The sequence below is a fragment of the Hemiscyllium ocellatum genome, chromosome 19 (genome assembly GCF_020745735.1).
Source record: "Hemiscyllium ocellatum isolate sHemOce1 chromosome 19, sHemOce1.pat.X.cur, whole genome shotgun sequence".
Classification (NCBI taxonomy): domain Eukaryota; kingdom Metazoa; phylum Chordata; class Chondrichthyes; order Orectolobiformes; family Hemiscylliidae; genus Hemiscyllium; species Hemiscyllium ocellatum.
Genome location: NC_083419.1, coordinates 60,129,395 through 60,148,707, shown reverse-complemented (window position 1 = coordinate 60,148,707; position 19,313 = coordinate 60,129,395). Strand labels below are relative to the sequence as shown.

The 19,313-nt window shown below is 42.9% G+C and overlaps 1 protein-coding gene across 4 annotated transcripts in view; it reads left to right on the top strand.

Moving 5' to 3' along the window:
• The window catches only part of cntn1b (contactin 1b), a 661,974-nt gene extending 643,023 nt beyond the window's left edge, over positions 1 to 18,951 (top strand). For all 4 annotated transcript variants that reach the window (XM_060839985.1, XM_060839987.1, XM_060839988.1 and 1 more), the window contains one exon: positions 17,353 to 18,951. In XM_060839985.1, coding sequence (XP_060695968.1) covers positions 17,353 to 17,435 — 83 coding nt within the window. In that variant the 3' untranslated portion in view covers positions 17,436 to 18,951. The remainder of the gene's footprint in view (positions 1 to 17,352) is intronic.
• The last annotated feature ends 362 nt before the right edge of the window (positions 18,952 to 19,313 follow it).

Here is a 19,313-nt window from a genome sequence, read left to right as displayed (position 1 = left end):
ATGCCTGAACACTATGGACTGTGGGAGAAAACTGGAGCGCCCAGAGGAAACATCAGTAATGTTGGTGTGCCTAGCACCTTGGCAAGCTAGAGCTGAAGAAACTACCTCCCTCCGCCATACCCAATCCCCCACCCCACCCCAAGAAAACAAAGGGCTGCCACTCAGTCAGAGACTCTGCATTACTTATCTGCATCACTGGGAAGGCAGTGGCTATGGTCAGGAATATACCTACCAAAGCTCACAAAGAGACTCTGGCCACAGATGACTGATGGTAGGATGAGAGTCACAAGAGATGGGGGTTGACAGCAAGAGTTTGGGGTGTCTCTCAGAAGGCACTCCCCACCAGCGCCATGATCCTTGATTTCATGAGTAAGGCACTGAGACCCTTTGAATGAGGAGTCGCTCCTGAAATCCCATTTTCAGTCTCTCCACATGGCAAGTCCAAAGAATTCCTACAGTGTGGAAGCGGGCCATTCAGCCCTTTGAGTCCACACTGACCTGCCGAAGAGCATCACATCCAGACCCACCCCTCTACCCTGTAATCCCCATGGTTAATCCACCTAGTCTAAACATTCCTGGACATTAGGGACAATTTATCATGCCAATCCACCTAGCCTGGACACCTTTGGCCTGAGGAAGGAAAATTGAGCATCCAGAGGAAATCCACACAGAAAAGGGGAGAATGTGCAAACTCCACACAGACAATCGCCCAAGGCTGAAATCAAACCCGGGTCCCTGGAGCTGTGAGGCAAAAGTGTTAACCACTGAGCCACTGTGCTTACCATCCATTGTCCACCATCAATTGCAGTATGAGACCTCCCAGTGGGCATTAGTTTCCCATGTAAAGGCCTCAATTGGCAGTGGGGCAAGAAGACCACCAAACTATGCAACATTGAACTCTGCCCATCATGCATTCCACCTCGTTGTCCTCAGTCATGTGGGCAGCCAGTAACTTTCTGGAGGGATTGACTGCAATTTGGGTGGCACGGTGGCTCACTGGTTAGCACTGCTGCCTCACAGGAACCCAGGTTCAGTTCCACCCTCAGGCGACTGTCTTTGTGGAGTTTGCACATTCTCCCCGTGTCTGTGTGGAATTTCCTCTGGGTGCTCCATTCTCCTCACACAGTCCAAAGATGTGCAGATTAGGTGAATTGCCCAGTGTTCAGGGATGTGCAGGCTTGATGCATTAGCCATGGGAATGCAGGGTTACAGGGATAGAGTGGGGGCAGGGTGGTGTGGGTCTGGGTTGCATGCTTTTCAGAAGGTTGACGTGGACTTGAGAAGCTGAAAGGCCCGTTTTCACACTATAGGGATTCTATACTTAGCTGGCCATTGGTACCTCTGGATTGTGATAGTAAACTCTTTGGCTTCTTGCATTCCTGCCCATTGATAGTCATCCAGTCTGAGTTGAGGACGATCATGGTGACTAGATCAGCTGACAGGTGAGGCAATCTTGTTCCAGAACTCTCCTGTTTATACTTGCTACTAACAGAAATAATTGTCCAAAGTTTGAGAGATGTATTCAATGTGTTGAAAACAATGAGTGGTGCTGATGAATAAGCAAGGCAAAGTAGTTTTCATTGGTATGAAAGGCCATTATCCAGGATTAAGATATTTAACAAAAAAACTGAAGGGAAATATGGACAGATCCTTTTAAATTAGATTACTTACAGTGTGGAAGCAGGCCCTTCGGCCCAACAAGTCTACACCGACCCAGACCCATTCCCTTACATTTACCCCTTCACCTAACACTATAGGCAATTTAACATGGCCAATTCACTAATTTGCACATTTTTGGATTGTGGGAGGAAACTGGAGCAAAGCCACGCAGACACAGGGAGAATGTGCAAACTCCACACAGTCAGTCACCTGAGGCGGGAACTGAACCCAGCTCTCTGTTGTTATAAGGCAGCAGTGCTAACCACTGTGTCACCGTGCCACCACTACTAGCCAAGTTACTATGATCTAGAATCTGAAACTTTAAAATGTAATGAAAATAACTTCATAAGGAAATTGGGTAAATATTTTTTAAATTGTAGTTGATGGAGAAGGAGCAATAAGGTGAGACTAATTGGATTACTCTTTCAAAGGACCACTACAGATACAGTTCGCTGAATGTTACTTTTACTGTGTGTGATTTAATCTTTGAGCAGAAATTCCACCACCGTTAGTTCTCTATGCATCTCATAAGTGTTAAAGTTATGTTGTCATGTTGTATTCTTAAAATTGTCTAAAAGGTGGGAGAGGGGTGATACTAATTGTAAAAGGAATGACATGGGTCAGTTCTAATTTGTATGTCTAATGGCTGACCTGGCCCAAGGTGAAGGTAAGCATGGCAGGGAGATCAGCTGGTAAAAGAGCCAGACTGGGCATCCTTACCATTGTGCCACTTGCTATATCTGCAGACTCTGTTACCCCTTCTCTAGGAATGAGGAAAAACCACATGGAGACAGTTGCATCGATGTCCAATCAATGTCAAACCTGCAGCCAACAGCAATAACAAGCTCACTTCCTCCTTCAGTTTTGTTTACACTTCCAACTTCTTCATGATGAGTCTTCCTTTCGTCTAGCTCTAGGCGAGCGTCAGGGCTCTCAACAAAAATGCTGTCTCAGGCAGATTTAGAGACAAAAAAAAACACTGCAGATGCTGGAATTCAAAGTAGACAAGCTGAAGGCTGGAAGAACACAGCAAGCCAGGCAGCATCAGCAGGTGGAGAAGTCAACGTTTCGGGTGTAACCCCTTCTTCACGACTAGGGGTCAGGGTGAGGGGAGCTGCAGATAAAGGGGGTGTGGGGAAGGGTTTTGGGTGGGGAGAGGGCGGGGTGGTGAGGTAGTGACAGGTAGAGGGTACAGCCTCGTTTCTTGCTAAGCTTGCGAACTTCACCAACTGAGTGCATCGGGTCATTCTAATGCTTTCTGAGGATGGTGGCTGAGATGTGCAGCAGAGTGAGGCATTTTTGTATTTAACTTTCTACAGACAAACATCAGAATTAGCAACAGAACTAGGCCATGTGGTACATCGTGCCTGTTAGTAACAAAATGGCTGATCAAATTATGATGCCAAATCCACTTTCCCACCGACTCGCAATCCCCTTCGACTCTCTTGTTAGTCAAGAATCTGGCTATCTCTGCCTCAAAAATATTCCAGGACCCTGCCTCTACCATTCTTTGGGGAGGAGAGATCCAAAGACTTGTGAGTGTCTCAATACAGACTGACAGGTTGTTCAGCTAGTTCTGTAGCTCGGGAATAGTAATAGCATATTAGAATGCTGACTGCACAGGGTGCTATCGAAATGCAATGTGAGTGAGAAGGTGATTTTGTTTTTTTAATTTGTCATTGTCTGACTCTTTCAATGGTCGAAAAGACAAGGTCATCGATGTTGATATTGACATTGATACCTTCCGACTGACCTGGAACACAGAGACACAGACATGGGGCACTCCATCAGCCAGCTACTTCTGAGAAAGGAAATGTGGCCTAATCCACAGATGTCTGTGTTAGCTGTCCTCCTCTTTACAGCTTCCTTCAAAACAAATATATCTTTATAACTACAGACCTCATCTTATTCAGCAAATTTATTGTGCAAGATAATTAAGATAAATAAGCAAATAAATGATCTTGTCTATGCATGTGTGTCTATGTCTGAGGATACATAGAAATTATGTGTGTAACCTATGCATGCGTGTATATATCTGTATATATGAAAAAAGTATGTGTGTAACCCATGCATGTGTGTATATATCTGTATATATGAAGAAAGTGTGTGTAACCTATGCATGTATGTATATATTTGTATATGTATAGAAAGTATGTCTGTAACCTATGCATGTGTGTATATATCTGTATATATGAAGAAAGTATGTGTGTAACCTATGTATGCGTGTATTATCTTCTCTTGAGAACTTCAAGCAAAATCCTAAGACTTGAATTGCTGCACATCTTTAAATATCTCTGGAAGTGGTTAGTAGGGTTTCCGGGATTTTGAATAACTGTCAGTTACTGTTAAAAGGAAGCAAAGGCAGGCTGTCATACCACAACATCTTGGGAGTTTTGATCTTTATTTCTTCACAGAGAGGATTTAGAAATCAGATCTATTTAAGTGATGTGTCTTAAGACAAAGTGAACTCACATAGGTGTTTTTACAAGACCATTAATAGATTGCAGGCATTCAAGCTGTGCATTAGATCCAGATGAGTTTTTATTTATGAAATGTCAGAATCGCCGTCCACCTCATCATCCTCTCCTGAGGGTGCGAATCCATCCCTGACTCTTGAATACCAGAAGGCCCCTCTTGATTTTGAGACACAAGGGAGGTTCTCTTTCTGAGCTTGTAATCCAAGGACGGGGTGCCGGGGTCTCAGAGATGTAGCAAACCATTTTACTGACGGACCACTCAATGGAGAAGAATTCAGAGGGGCAGCTTGGAACACAGAGAAGAAAGGACATATTTTTTAAAAAACATCTAATTTGGGGAAGGACATGCGGCCTAATAAGGGAAACTTGAGCCCAAAGTAAGTGAGAATCAGGAGGCTTGCCAGGAGAACTGAAATGAACCCATTAATATGGATAATTAATGTTTTTGAGGTACATTCTGTGGCTGGTTATATTGAGATATGTTTGATTATGTCTCTTACTATGTAGATTCATTGTCTGTAAGGTTAAACAGCTTAAAAAGATGTGACAGGCTGCATCTGACTAAAGTATTTCACTCCTTTATAAGAATGACTGAGGAAGCACAGGCAAAGATGCGTGTGAATGATACAGTACACAGTACAGGCCTGAAGAGAATCTTCTGACATGTTCTGGTTACAAAATTGTGTAGTCTTATATTTGGTCATGTGGCCAGAGGTTTGAATATATGACACCCAGCCAATGTACAAGAACAACCTGTATTTGAGAGAATATTGGACCTGCACCTGAAAGTAGAATCATATTACAGTACAATAGGAGGCCATTCGACTTATCATGTCCATACTGGCTCCCCAAAGAGCTACCCAGCTACTCCTGCTCTTCAGCCTTACCTCTGTAGCCCTCTGACTTCATCCTATTTCAAATATATGTCCAGCTCTCTTTTGAAACCTCCTACGTAGTCCACATTCACCACTCTCCCAGGCCAACACATTCCAAATTCTAAAAGCTCTGAATAAAAAAGCTTTTCTGTGCATTTCAAGGATATGTAACGTAGACACTTTTTGATCGTAAGGACCCCGATTTCTCCGTTCACAATGAAGTCACGGTGGCACAGTCTTGCAACGTTCATGTCAAGTTCAGCTCAGTACAAGTTTCTGAATGTGATTGGCTTTTAAATTCCTTACTTATTATGTGTCAATTAACAGGCCAACGACCAACCCAAAACTAGATAAATATCTCATCACCTGTTTGTTTATCCCTCAACTGCTAAGTATACTAGGCATGTAGACACTCTTTACCATTCAGGCACATTATATAAAATATTTAACTCCCACTACAATGGCCAAAACTTGCAATTGCATTTAGATGCAATTTTTTTTCTGAATGTGGGAGAGATCGTAACCCTCTGAGGACAAGAATAAAAATATGAATGTTAGTGCTGAATATGTTTAAAAAGCTGATATTACATGACACTTAACATGGAAAACATATCATCTACAATACATTGGAAATATAGAATCTAACTTAGGACTTTCGAGAAGAAAGTTGAGACACATGCACTACACTCAAAGTATCTCATTTATTATGAATACATATCTATGAAATGTCAACTTGCATTTATTTTGCAGAAAAATCCCAAAACATTATATTAATGCAACACAAATCTGTGCCTCTGTCAAGTTTTTTGTGATGAGTCTCTCTATCCACATTTTTACTGGGAGCTACCCACTGGGAGCGCTGCCTCGTGCTCCCACAAGGAGATTGAACAGTTCATCCACTTTACCAACACCTTCCACCCCGACCTCAAATTTACCTGGACCGTCTCAGACTCCTCCCTCCCCTTCCTAGACCTCTCCATTTCTATCTCAGACGACCGAATCAACACGGACATTTACTATAAACAGACCGACTCCCACAGCTACCTAGACTACACCTCCTCCCACCCTGCCCCGCTGTAAAAACACCATCCCATACTCCCAATTCCTTCATCTCCGCCGCATCTGCTCCCTGGAGGACCACTTCCAATACTGAACAACCCAGATGGCCTCCTTCTTCAAAGACCGCAATTTCCCCTCAGACGTGGTCGACGATGCTCTCCACCGCATCTCCTCCACTTCCCGCTCCTCCACCCTTGAGCCCCGCCCCTCCAATCGCCACCAGGACAGAACCCCACTGGTCCTCACCTACCACCCCACCAATCTCCGTATACAGCGTGTCATCCGTTGTTATTTCCGCCACCTCCAAACGGACCCCACCACCAGAGATATATTTCCCTCCCCTCCCCTATCAGCATTCCGAAAAGACCAATCCCTCTGTGACTCCCTCGTCAGGTCCACACCCCCCACCAACCCAACTTCCACTCCCGGCACCTTCCCCTGCAACCACAAGAAATGCAAAACTTGCGCCCACACCTCCCCCCTTACTTCCCTCCAAGGCCCCAGGGGATCCTTCCATATCTGCCACAAATTCACCTGCACCTCCACACACATCATTTACTGCATCCGCTGCACCCGATGTGGCCTCCTCTATATTTGGGAGACAGGCCGCCTACTTGCGGAACATTTCAGGGAACACCTCTGGGACACCCGGACCAACCAACCCAACCACCCCATGGCTGAACACTTCAACTCCCCTTCCCACTCCACCAAAGACATGCAGGTCCTTGGACTCCTCCATCGCCAGACATAACAACATGACGGCTGGAGGAAGAACGCCTCATCTTCTGCCTAGGAGCCCTCCAACCACAAGGAATGAACCTAGATTTCTCCAGTTTCCTCATTTCTTCCCCCCCCCCCCCCCCACCTTGTCTCAGTCAAATCCTTCGAACTCAGCACTGCCTTCCTAACCTGCAATCTTCTTCCTGACCTCTCTGCCCCCACCCCACTCTGGCTTATCACCCTCACCTTGATCTCCTTCCACCTATCGCATTTCCAACGCCCCTCCCCCAAGTCCCTCCTCCCTAGCTTTTATCTTAGCCTGCTGGACACACTTTCCTCATTCCTGAAGAAGGGCTCATGCCCGAAACGTCAACTCTCTTCCTTGGATGTTGCCTGAGCTGCTGCGCTTTTCCAGCAACACATTTTCAGTGCTACCCATGTAAACTTTGAACTCGGCCATTATATGCACCCCTCACTGAAAGCACTGCAACACCTAGCGGGAGGGTGCATTAAAACATTATACTTATGACAAAGGCAGTTTTTGATAAATACGGGTGAAGAAATTAATAACGCAAAAACATCAAAATAAGGACATTAAAATGGAAGTTAAATCCAGTCGCTGGCCCATTTATCTTTAATTGCCACCCCAGAAATCCAAACACTCCAAACATCATTGCTATGCTCTGTGCGTTTCCTGCCCTCAAATTTCACCACCTCTCACTGTAAGTTGTGGTTTCCATTTTTGTGTCAACATTTAACATTGAAAATGTTCAAAGGTTCTAAAGGAAATTTCCTGTGGAATCAGGACTTGTGTCGCAGTCACTACAGATTGTAACCAGACTGCTAGTGTAGTCTCACATTATCCCTCACTGCTCGATCCTCTTCTACACAAATCTAAGATTGAAAAGATGTTTGCAATGCTGCATATGACTTTGGACATTTCACCTTCAAAAGACCTTTGGCCGGCATGGTGGCTCAGTGATTAGCACTACTGCATCACAGTGCCAGGGATCCAGGTTCAATTCCAGCCTCAGGCGACTGTTTGTGGAGTTTGCACATTCTCCCCGTGTATGTGTGGGTTTCCCCTGGGTGCTCCAGTTTCCTCCCACAATCCAAAGATGCACCGGCCAGGTGAATTGGCCATGCTAAATAATCTGTAGTGTTAAGTGTGTTAGTCAGGGGTACATATAGGGTCGAGAAATGGGTCTGGGTGGGTTACTCTTTGGAGGGTTCATGTGGACTTGTTGGGCCTGTTTTCATGCTGTAGGGAATCTAATCTAAAGACAGATGTGTGATGTGGGTAGCTTTGTAAGTTTACAATACAAGTGTGGAAGAGAGGCACAACGTTAGATCATAGGAACAGGAGTAGGCCATTCAGCCCATCGAGCCTGCCCTGCTATTCAATACAATCATGGTTGATTGAACACTTCAATGCCTTCTAACCACCCCGTCCCCATAACTCTGTATGCCACTGGTGATCAGAAATCCATCTAACACTACCTTAAATATAGTCAAGGACTGAGTGTCCACTGACCTCTGTGCAAGGGAATACAAAAGGTTCACAACCTTCTGAGTAAAATTATTCCTCCTCACCTCAATCCTAAGTGGCATCCCCGTATTTTAAAACTGTGACCCTGCTTCTAGACTCCCCAGCCAGGGGAACCTGAATCAACCCTTTCTATGCCCCTCAGTCTTCTCATGACAGAAAACTAATTGGGAGTATGATGCAGATGTTAGAAATAATGGGGGAGAAAGCATTGTGTTAATTTATGTAAACCTGTTGTTTTAAGGTCAGAGAATTGAAGAACAGTCCTATGGGGTGGCACTATGGCTAGCATTACTGCTTCACAGCGCTAGGAGCCCAGGTTCAATTCCAGCCTGGAGTGACTCTGTGGAGTTTGCACACTCTCCCTGTGCCTGCGTGAGTTTGCTCTGGTTTCCTCCCACAATCCAAAGATGTGCAATTGGTGAATTGGCCATGCTAAATGGCCAATAGCGTTCAGGGATGTGAAGGCTAGGTGAATTAGTCAGGGATCAATATAGGATAATAGGGTGGGGGAATGGGACTGGGTGGTTTAATCTTCGGAGGGCTGGTGTGGACTTGTTGGGCTGAAGGGCCTGTTTCCACATTGTAGGGATTCTGTGAACATGAGCACAACTTCAGCGAGTTTCTCCAGAGACCGGGAATTGAATAAATAGTGCACCTTTTGCTATAGATTAGTTGAAATGTTGAATAAACTCAGCAGCTGATGTTTTGGCACTTAATTCATGTAAACGACTGGGTCAATCTTTCATGGGAACAAGATTGATGTCTCTTAAAGCAAGGATAGACATTGCTCAAATTCTCACTGGTCACTGTCTTGGTGTGATTCTCTCGAACACGGTGTTGGAACTATGTTGATTCTAATGTTGAACTTGTATCCAAGTGATTTTGTTTTCTTTTATTTGTCAATTGTTTCAATGAGTTGAAGAGAAAATTTCAGGAGCTTTAAATCTCAGGTTGTGCAAAATCAATGACAGGGAATTGATTGATTAGTTAAATGGTTTTTTCTCATTGTACACTTTCTTACATACAATGTTCTGTTAAGTGATGGCCAAGTGTTCCTTCTGTTCTGAGACAAGTGAAGTACCTCTGTAAGGTAAGATTTCCCAAGGTTCAGACATAGCTGACATATTTTCCTTGAGCTACATTTGTTGCTTCACTCACCACTGCCTTGTGCTGTTGTCTGAGGAGTTGATTTTCATTCGCTTCTGCATGACACCAGCCACGCAGAGTACTCTGCAAATACCTTTTGTAATTTGCTTAAATGATATGTGAAGAAAGCAGAAGTTCATTTGCTTTGGCTGGCTGGTTCACCTGGCAGCACCACATCAACTCCGTTACTCACTAATTCACAACAACTATGAACGTCTGGCATTTCACATCATCAATCATTAGCGAGTCAAAACAAAATGAAAATTACATTGTCAAGACCAGAGAAGGAGACATTCTTTAGTGAAGCTATTTCCTCTTGACATACAGGCTGAGCTTTGAGATAAGCACTTGTGCAGGTGTAATGAGAAAACGTTGATTTTGTACTTCAATTTATTTATGTGAAAAAGTCCAATAATGTTTAGCAGAATGCACAGACTGTTCCATTCTGATGGATAATTGTGAGTATCTTCAGTCTGTAGTTAAACAACCAGTCTTCGCTCATTCATCTTGCATGTGCCAAATGTTGGAAGAGAAAGGCGATTTCTTATTAAAATTGTTCCAGCTCCAGGGATATGTGGTCACTGCCATTGTTATTCAGATTGAATGTGCTCACATCTGACTCAATGAGATTGCACCATCTACAAATGGCTGAGTGTTTATCAAGAATGCCTTTCCCCAGTGCTTTTCTTTGTAGTGTACATAATTCAGCGGCAAATTGTTCTGGTCTGCCCAAGGATTCCAGCTGTCACATTAGCACTTGCAGCCTGTCCTTGCCTTGCTTTCATGATGCCGCAGTGAGATGCTGAAGCCATGTCCCTGAGGTTAAAGATTGAGTTGTTTGTCATGCTTGTTTGCACTTCTTCAGATCTTCAGTGAAGCTGCACGATGCAATTGAGAAAAAAAAATTGTACTTTATGTCCAATTACGTGGGTGAAAGAAACATAAAGTTTGCCCCACCAAATCATTTATTCATGTGCAATGCGTGAAATGGCATGTGACTGGAGCTTCAGAGATGACTGTGTCCATTCACGGTTCAACTGGCCCTTTCTAACACTTAAGTGCTGCATTAATATATTTATTGTTACAATGAAGCTACGTTAATTTTTTAGTGTCAAGTAATTACCTACAGTGAATAGGCCTTTTTCCACATTCAACTGTTCGACATTTTTCTAGTTCAAGATACATACCATTGGAAACCAACAGAATGGTTGAGAAATGATAGAAGGTAGTGCCAACAAACACAGTTTTTGGACGCTTGCAGAAATATTATGTGTAAATGATCACCAATATTAGGTGAGAAAAGGAATCACATCGCACAATTATGGCCTTGGGTGGTCATATAAGCCCTTCCATTACTTTTGAACTGGTTTCATGATTGTAAGGTGGGAAAATGCAGCAATCAGTTTACATGCAGCATGGTCCTGCTAATGGCAAAGAATTACATGATCCAATAACTTGCTCCCTTGATTTTGATTGATGAATAAGTACTGGCCAGGGAACGGAAAGCTACCTCCACACACTTACTATGAGTCGTGCCATGGGGTCTTATACATCTAGTTGACTGGGCAGACATGGTGTCAGTTTATAGTTCAATCCAAAAGCCACTATTTACAACACTGCAGTGCCTTATTGACTAGTCAGACCAAATTTTCTGCTCTCATCCATATAGTGGAGCTTGAACCCATGACCTTGTGACTCAGGTGCAAGAGTGTCACCGCTGAGCCTAGGCTATCATTGGAAAAGCAAGCGGGCCCACTTTGAAATTAACTGTTAGCTAAACATTTTAAATTGTCATATTCCTGACACAGGTTTCAGTTCTCCTCCAAGGTGCACATTGGTAATCTACCAACAAGAAAATGAATTGAAAAAATGTACAAGATCGATAGAATTGACCCACAGCATAAATCTGTCCTAAACTCCGACTTCCCAATGGAGGTCGTAGGGTGCTGATTATGAAACATGAACATGTGTCACACTGGTGAATTAGGTGTTTCTGTTCAAACGTTGGGATGTACAGGACATTGGGGTCACCTGTCTTTTACCCTCTTTCCCTCCCACCTTGTCCTTACCTTCTATCACACTGTTCAATGAAGACTCCACTATTACCTCCATTTTAAATGTACTGTTTCCCAGAAGGGACCATTCCCTCCATGGTTACAGTCTGCAATACCCCAACATGGCATCTTTTCAAGCAGCACAATACTCACATTTTTACCTCCTCCCCACTCCTCAATATCCCAAGACCCCAAACAATCGTTAGATGTGAAAAAGTGATTTACTTGCACTTCTTCCAATTTAGTCTGTTGCGCTGACTGCTCGCAATGGAGAGTCCTCTATATCGCAGAGACCAAACAGAGACTGGATGACTATGTTTCAGAACACCTCAGGCGACCCTGAGCTTGCAGTTACCTGTCAGTTTTGTTCTCCAGCTTGCTCCGACTCTGAACTTTCTATCCCTGGCCTGCTCCACTGTTTCACAGAAGCTCAATGCAAACTGGAAGAACAGCACCTCATCATTCAACTTGGCTCTTTTGAGTCCGATGGATTTAATAGTGATTTTAACTTCAAATAGTAACAGCTGTGCTCCCATTTTGCATCCTTTCTCTTGGCTGGTTTGGTTTGTCTCTCTTTTCTGCTTTTGAGCAGTAGCTGTTCTTCGCCTTGTTATTCACATCTCCTCTGGATCTTTTGTCTGTCTACTTGTCCCAAGAACACTCCCCTCAGTCTTTGCTTCACAGAATCTTCCTCGTTGTTTCTCACCTGTCTTCTCCCATAAGACCAGATCTTTTGCCTTTCTTCCTCTTTTCACTGTGACCCACCCACTTTTGATTGTTTAAATCCATTTCTACTCTTTCCAGTCATGGGGAAGGATTCTTGACCCACAATGGTGTGTTTTTTTGTGACACAGATGCTACTGAGCATTTGCAGCATGTTCTGTTTTCTTATTGCAGACATAGAACATTACAGCGCAGTACAGGCCCTTTGCCCTTGATGTTGCGCCAACCTGTGAAACCAATCTGAAGCCCATCTAACCAACTCTATTTCATATGTCTATCCAATGACCATTTAAATGCCCTTAAAGTTGGCAAGTATAGAACATAAAACAAAAGGAAATATCACAAACCTGAAGTTGCCCAGCTCTATTCTAAGTGATGATTTGGGTGTATCATCTGCGACACTGGTAGCAGTGGGACAACATAGAGTATTTTGAGGGTCCTTTGCAGTGTTTAGTTTTCTGCCTGATATGTCAGTGTTTAACACACTCACACTCATTGCCAGGCCTGAACTGAATTCATCCTTGATGCATAGTATGTATTAGCTGGGATTTGTAAACTAAAATTAAAATCAAGAGTGGAACTTAATTCTGAATAACAGCAGTTCTATGGTGAATTTGTTACATTTTCTTTCAGGGTTCTTTGTAAACTGGTCATTTACACATTAAACTGCACAAGCAAGTCAGACTTTTCTCAATGCTATCCTTGTTTTTCCAACCTGTCACTTGCCAAGAGAAATACAAGTTAACAATGCTGTGCATTTGAGAGAAACACAATGCCAGTTTTCATTGGAAATGCCCATCCTAATTGAACCAACTCAATATCCCCTCAAACCCAGTACATAATCTCCAAGGATACTTTATCATTCCTGCAGGTTCTCACTGATCCTACAGAGTGGGCATCATGTTTTCATTGACAGGAAGTACCTAAAGCTGAGAGTTTTGGAAAGGACAGAAATTCAAGGCACTCACGAACACCCCAACCCTTCTATTATTTTGAGAAAAGCAAAAACCTAAATTCTTTCAAATGCTGTCTTCATTGAATGGAAAATCACCCTGAAAGATCAAAGCCCCAAAATGTGAGAGCACCTTATTGTGAAGCAGAACAGAAAAGTCATAAAGATAAGTACCAATAGAAGAGACACATCCAGCTCATTTATTCTTGCAAACCACATCACTTCATCTGCCACCAGAATGATGTTTTTTCTATCTCTACTGCTTCACCAGGAAACTATGTCAAGAATTCCAGGTGGAGGCTTATATTCTCTGGAGGTCAAAGAAATAGGAGATGACCTGATTTAACATGCAAGGGGTTGATGGAGTCAACATTGAGAGGTTGTTTGCCTAACAGGGGAAGATAGAACATCGGGGCACAGTCTTGAGAAAAGCCGTCAATTGCTGAGTAAAAATTACTTTGTACAAAGGGTTGCAAGTTTTTGGAAACCTCAACCTCAGATGGTTGTCAACGCCTCACCATTTTTGTCAGGTTGAAATAGATGTTTGGTCTCTCAAGGAACTATGCAATGTCGGGACTTAGTGTGAAAGTGAAACTGAGACAGAAGATCAGCCATGATTGTATAGAATGACAGAGCAGGATTGAGGCACCTGTTCATATCACACGCTTCTCATGACTGACCTGTGATGGAATTCCACCCAATGTTCGACCCAAACTAATCTTTTATCAATTAGTGCCAATACCCCTTTGCTACATTGTGAGCCATCAACTTGAAGTTATGGTCATGTTGTAAAATCAACATTTGAAATACCAGTGGAACAAGAAATATGACACAGACAGTAAGTGGAACAAGTATCTACATTAAACCCTATACTGTCTTTTTGGAGTGCACATTCCATCATTTTGCTATCTCCACAGAATCCACCACATGCTCAGTGTTCATGACTTGTCTGATACAGGCTTCTTGGAAATGGCGGAATATGAAAACTTCTAATGCACCACTTTATTTTAACGCACATTAATTCGGAGTATCCAATCAAAGCATCTGACAGCCTTGTCCCTTCAGCTCAGTGCCTTCCATTATTACAGAGGGCTTAGATACCCATCCCGATGAATGGAGTCATGGATTTCTTGATGGGTTGATCATTATTGGGTTGTAATGGCAATACTATCGTGTTCAGATCCAACTAACTGGATTACAAGTTTGTGATATTTCCAGAACGCAATCAACTTGTCCACTTTTTTTAACCACCTGTCTGATGTTGCACCAGGGAGTACTTGGATTTGTCTTGGAAAGGGTAGAGCTCAGATTCTTCACCTGGAGAAGGTAGTCTGCTAGTATAGAACTGGAGTAGTGCTGAAAGGTGCATCCTGCTAAATCCCTTTGTCTAACTTGGGGTTCAAAGTAAACATAGCCCAGAGGATGAATCTGCCTCCAAAACATCTCCCGTGGCCCTCAAAAACAGAAATATGGGGGTAACTTTTCTGGAATCTGTCACCCACATTCCAAAGCTGCCTGGCATATGGCTCCATCCATCCCCAACCACTCCATGATGAATTGAAAGTGCAAATGCAGAACAAAAATTTAGGTTTAAGTGGAGGATTAGCAGTGAGCAAGCCTCAAAGGTAAGATCTTGGCATCAGCCCATAAATACCTGTGGCTATATAGCAAGTCAGAGGTTGGCCATTCTTCAGTGAGTGCCGCAGTTTCTGACACTCCTAAGCTTGTCCGTTGTTTACCAGACACAAGTGAGAAGAGAGAAGGAATACCACCTATTTGCCCCCATGAGTGCATCTACAACAACACTCTGAAATCTTAACACCGTTCGAATCAGTGCTGTCACCCCATGCACTAACTTCAGCCTTCACTGTCCAGCACCAGCAGAAAGTGTCGATATACAAAATGCACTTCAGTAAGGCTCCATTGACAACCTTCCAAACCCACGACCTCTTCTACCTAGAAGGACGAGGGCAACAGACACGTGGATAATAGTTTTGAGAAGATTTGTAGCTCTGGTTGAACGTTTGCTCGCTCAGCTGGAAAGTTTGTTTTCAAACATGGATGTATTGTCCCAGTCAAAGTGGTTTAGATTAGATTACTTACAGTGTGGAAACTGGCCCTTCGGCCCAACAAGTCCACACCGACCCGCCGAAGCGCAATCTACCCATACCCCTACATTTATCCCTACCTAACACTATGGGCTATTTAGCATGGCCAATTCACCTGGCCCACACATCTTTGGACTGTGGGAGGAAGCCGGAGGAAACCCACGCAGACACGGGGAGAATGTGCAAACTCCACATAGTCAGTCGCCTGAGACAGGAATTGAACCCGGGTCTCTGGCACTGTGAGGCAGCAGTGCTAACCACTGTGCCAACGTGTCCTTCCTCATCTGTAAGTAAGGATACTAGTGAGAGTGGGTCATGACTTTTTGTGGCTAGTTGATGTTCGTGTGTCCTGGTGGTTAGTTTTCTGCCTGTTTGTCCAATGTAGTTTAGATTAGATTAGATTAGATTACTTACAGTGTGGAAACAGGCCCTTCGGCCCAACAAGTCCACACCGACCCGCCGAAGCGCAACCCACCCATAACCCTACATTTACCCCTTACCTAACACTACGGGCAATTTAGCATGGCCAATTCACCTGACCCGCACATCTTTGGACTGTGGGAGGAAACCGGAGCACCCGGAGGAAACCCACGCAGACACGGGGAGAACGTGCAAACTCCACACAGTCAGTCGCCTGAGTCGGGAATTGAACCCGGGTCTCTGGTGCTGTGAGGCAGCAGTGCTAACCACTGTGCCACCGTGCCGCCCATAGTGTTTGATACAGTTCTTGCAAGGTATTTTGTCAATAACATTTGTTTTGCTTGCTGTCTGTATAGGTTCTTTTAAGTTCATTAGCTGCTGTTTTAGTTTGTTTGTAGGTTTGTGGGCTACCATGATGCCAAGAGGTCTAAGTAGTCTAGCAGTAATTTCTGAGATGTCTTTGATGTCGGGAAGAGTGGCTAGGGTTCTAGGTGCATTTTATCTGCTAGTTTGGGTCTGTTGTTGAGAAATCGGCGTACTGAGTTCATTGAATAAGCTGTATAGGTGATTTTCCTCTGCTCTGTGTAGTTCCTCTGTGCTGTAGTGTGTGGTGGATTGTTGAAATAATGTTCTAATGCAGCTTTGTTTGTGGGTATTGGGATGTTGGTAACGTCATCACCTGCAAGCTCCCCTCTGCACCCTGATTTGGGACTGACCTGGATTGTCACTGGATTAAAACACTGCAGCTGCCTCACAGCACAGTGGGAGCGCCTTCAAGAAGATGGTTTACCATCTCCTTCTCGAGGACAATTAAGATGAATCATGAAGCCTGACTACATGTGCACTATTTGCCAGACTTGAACATTTGGATTTTCTCCTGACGATTTTTTCATCTTTCAAGATAACAAACTTGCCCTTCTACAGTGTCGAACTTCACCTACCCAAATTGCAACAAGCTCCATCAACACAACCGCCTCAACAACTGCATCCTTAACGGCCTGGACCCTGGCCTTGATATCAAAACTCTCATTCTCCTGTTTAAAAGCGTTCATGACCTAACCCCTTCCAAACTGAATTCAGGAGTGCGGATCCAGTGAATTGTCTGACCTTGCACGATTTAATACTTTCTGCTGTCTGGAATAAGTCTTATTAAGATTGTGCATTTTTTGAAGCTGATAGAATGTTTTTTTAGCCAGCAGTATGACCCCTGTATGTTTTCTGATGACAGTAATGTTGGTATGGTGAGCCCTGGAGCTTACCTGACAGCGTCTGGAGCAAATTGTGCATTTCAGAGATCCTGATGTTCATTAAAACCTATCTGTTTTTCTATTCCAATTCTGAATTAGCTTTTGCGCAGTTCAATTCAGAGCTTGGAAACATTGAAGCTCAGGTCCATCTACTTTAGAGAGATTGATGTCTATTCCAAAATACTTTCTTTATCATTTATTCTCAGTTAGAACTTAGACTTTTGAACTCGATAATGTGTAACATCATTAAGTGGATTGACAGAAAAAAGCAAAGTTTCTCAAAAATAGATTCTAGTGTCTGATGTTTGAAACATTTTTTTTCTTCAATGCACTAAACCAGTTCTTCTTCTTTTTAACCTCCAGGTTCAGGAGTCAATGTGCAGGTCTCCTACGTCTTGCTTAGTTTCGGCCTGATCTTTGGTGCCATCAGTTGCCTGGAGCTGTGATTGTAACCAACATCATCTTCACATCAGTAAAGAGCTCTCCGTGAGGTGACTGAATCATCTCAAGCCTGTAAAGGACCTTGGCTCGCTGCAGACATCTCTGGTACCATCAAAAGCCAAATATAATATGAATTTGAAAGACTTTATTGAATACTTCAAGAAGACAGAAGGCATCAGGAACTCCACCTTCCCCCTTCCTCAAACCCTATCCCCATAAAATACCAAGTAAACATAACATTGGAAGTGAATCAAAGGGTTTCTTTTGACTTGTTCCAATATGCCTTATATAAACACATACACTGATCTAGGGCAGTTGCATGATTTGATCTAATGGTGCAAGTTACCAGTGACAAAATACCATAGCTTAGAGTTTGAAGGAAAGAATTTAAATCACCACACATAGGTGCTCTAACATTTAACAAAAACCTGTTAAGTGTACTAGACAATGAATGCATTGGTTGTGTAAATGTGAGTGCAAGGTTAACCTTGTCATATACCATGTGTCTGTATGCTGCACTGTTCCTCAAATTTGACCGCAGCCATTCTCCCACGAATAAGAACATTGTTTACAGAGAAACAGTCATAACAAATAAAATACAACTTTTCTTTGCAGTTTTATGGATATTGGACCAGAGTTTCCAATGAGAAGTGCTCACTCTGGGTGTTTGACATCAACTGCACGTGTTAGAAATTGAATATGCATGTTGGCATTAAGACATCTTTTGGCCTCAAATCGCAGTTTGCTTCTGCTCTGAAGCAGTAACTGCAATCGGAAAATACCTTAAATAATTACTGAATTGTTCGACTCTTTACGTATCACTTTTTTCAGCTCTTAAATTAACAGCACATGATAGCTCTTAAAACATTTTTTGTTGTGGCTTTCCTTTGAAAAATCTTTGCAATTCCAAATTTTCCATCAGTTACATCGAAGAGTCCTGGTCTTCCTCAGTATACAGTTGATTGTCTCATTGCTGTTTGGGGCTCTTCCCTTGTGCTAACTAACTCGATATGTTTTGCTTTTCATGAAAGTCTTGGCTTTTGAAGAAGTGAGGTTCTAAGTTGTTTTCCAGGGTCCCAACTAGTCACCCTGTCCACATCCTCCTTGAGCCCAGTATGAAATGAACCATCCTTTTGTCTCTGTTGTTTGAGGGAATCTGGGATGCACACACACTTTGCTGTCCTGTAGTTACCTACTGAAAAGTGGCCACTGTGGTTAGCACTAATCGACTGTACATGAATTATTTTGGGATTGTTTTGAAAGAGTCAATAAAACCCAGAAAACTTCAAGCGTTTTCTCAAATTTGAGGAACTGACAAGGGTTAAATATGTTCCAGATATTGGACCAAAATTCTTGCAGGAAAAGGATTGGGGGTCAAGGATGTGATTTTTTTTTTCTTTTCCATTTATTCATGTATTCTCTGTTCGCAAAGATGTGAAATATTTAGCTAGTGACTTGCTACAACTCAACTGATTCAGTGCTTTTAAAAAAAAATTGTAATTCAGCCAACTTGTTTGGTTTCTTTCCCTTACATTCATTTGAAATGATTACAAGCTGAAATTTCTCTTCAGTTAACATCCCTTTCATCATTTTCCCTGTACTTTTCCTCCCCTTTCTTCAACCAATCAGACTGAGACAGTCAAATGAATATGCATGTGTGGACTTATTATCCCTGTTGAGCCTGACCACTTTAAATCAAGAATCTAAAATGTCCAATTGATTCATGAAAGGATGACATGAAAAGTTTCCACATTTTAAGACTTGTACTTTAACAGTGAAATGAAAAGTACTGTTAAGTGAACATTTTTTAAGCAAGATATACTTTACTCTTAAAGTAACTGAGAAACCCAATTGTACAAGCATGGCTTATAGTATCTCATTCA